General features: G+C 52.3%; 1 protein-coding gene across 1 annotated transcript in view; it reads right to left on the bottom strand.

Annotated features, from left to right (window-relative positions):
* Positions 1–566: 566 nt before the first annotated feature.
* Positions 567–1,598, bottom strand: part of LOC104277261 (E3 ubiquitin-protein ligase UBR4-like) — a gene marked incomplete at its 5' end in the record, with an annotated part of 28,007 nt that continues 26,975 nt past the window's right edge. The window contains one exon of the mRNA XM_009873845.1: positions 567–1,005. Within this exon, the coding sequence (XP_009872147.1) occupies positions 941–1,005 (65 nt within the window). The remainder of the gene's footprint in view (positions 1,006–1,598) is intronic.

Below are 1,598 nucleotides of genomic sequence, written 5' to 3'. Positions count from 1 at the left end.
GCACGCCGCAGCGCAAGCGATCGAAAGGGCGAGCGGCCGGCTCGGCGCCTGTTTGCCATGCGTTTTGCCGAAGCTGAAAATTCTACCAGAGAGAGAAAGAGAGAAAATGAATTCGCAGCATCCCTCTGAGAGGTGACGCCACCGTCAGGACTAATGCAACCAGAGGCACCAACACACACGGCCTCGAGTAAAGTCAGGGAAGAGCCCGTGAGAGGTGCCATCGGAGAGAGGGAACGCCGAGCGCCGGCAGGGACGACTGCGGCTGGGACAGCTGCCCTCACCCAGGTGAAGAAAGGCTGGAAGGAAAGGCTGTCCCGGCAGTGCCCGAGTCTCTAAGGCTCGTGTCCCACCAGGGGAAACCTGCTCTGCATGTACAATCAGGAAAGACAGGGTCAGTCTGGTTCCTCGCTCCCTACGAGCCTTTTGTTTCCCGTGTCTCCTTGTCCAGACTACGGGCCGGAAAAAGTGGCAGCTCAGAGCCCTGAGAGAAGGAGCTCTGAAAGAAAACATGAGAAAGAACTTGGCATTGAGGGTACTGCCCGATTAAAGTAGTAGTCAAACCCATCTTACCCATTTGTTCGATTTATTTAACTTCAAAGAGGTGCACACTAAAGCATTAAGATTAACTGGTTTGGATTCCTCTCTGTACAAGTTCTTTCAACCAGCTTGAATACACAAGGCTTTACAGATAGAAGCACTGAAATACAGGATAAAACAAATCTAAATTCCAAATCACTCCAAGAAAAAAAATTGTAGGAGGGGGGAAAAGAAAAAAAACCAACCAAAACAACAACAAAAAAACCCAGAAGAAAAGAAAACACAACCAAAAAAACTGCAGCACTCCTCAGGGAAGGGACAGACTGTCTGCACAAGGAGGAACACAAAGGGATGGAAGGCAAGCTAGTGTAGTCTCTGCCCAACGCTTCTCCCTGTCGGCGGCTCAGGGGATGGAGTTCAAAAGATCCTTGAGGAAGCTGTCGGGATCGTTGATTTCTGATAAGAGTCCTTGAAACAAAAGAAGACAGTAATAAAAAGAATAATTAGAACCACAAAGCGGTTTCTCTTGGGGATTGGTGCTGGGGCAGGTGTCAGTTCCTAATGACAGCTGTGACGTTATTTTAAGTACGGACAAGGCGAAGATAAACCCCGGCTGGGTGCATGCGCGGAAGGGACCAAAGCGCGTGCGTTAAATCCAGGTGGCTCGTGCTCTTGGGCAACTGAGCTACCACAGGGATCCTGTCAGCCGGACAGCGATCCGGGCACAACTAAATCGTGACAGAAGTAAGAGCAGCTCCTCTTGCACATTTGCAGCATCTCCCGACTCACGGGGACACCAAAACCCCTACGGCAGGAACTCGCGCTGCCTCTGAGCCACGGTCACCTCTGCTCACCAGCCTTCGAAGGACATTTGTGCAAACCACCCTTCCGCCGCGACGTGAGCACGTGGGCTGCACAGAGCGTGGGGAGGGCTCGCAGGATCGGGTGAGAGAAATTCTCCTGCCGGGAGATGCTCAAGCGCATCTCCCAGCTGTTTGTGCAGTAACTCAGGCGAGCGCTGGAGCGCTGAGGTCTCCTCCTCTCACACAAAACAGCTGCGG

This window comes from Apaloderma vittatum, unplaced genomic scaffold (genome assembly GCF_000703405.1).
Source record: "Apaloderma vittatum isolate BGI_N311 unplaced genomic scaffold, ASM70340v1 scaffold12317, whole genome shotgun sequence".
NCBI lineage: Eukaryota > Metazoa > Chordata > Aves > Trogoniformes > Trogonidae > Apaloderma > Apaloderma vittatum.
Note: the sequence above shows the minus strand (reverse complement) of the source record. Positions and strands in the feature narration are given on the sequence as shown.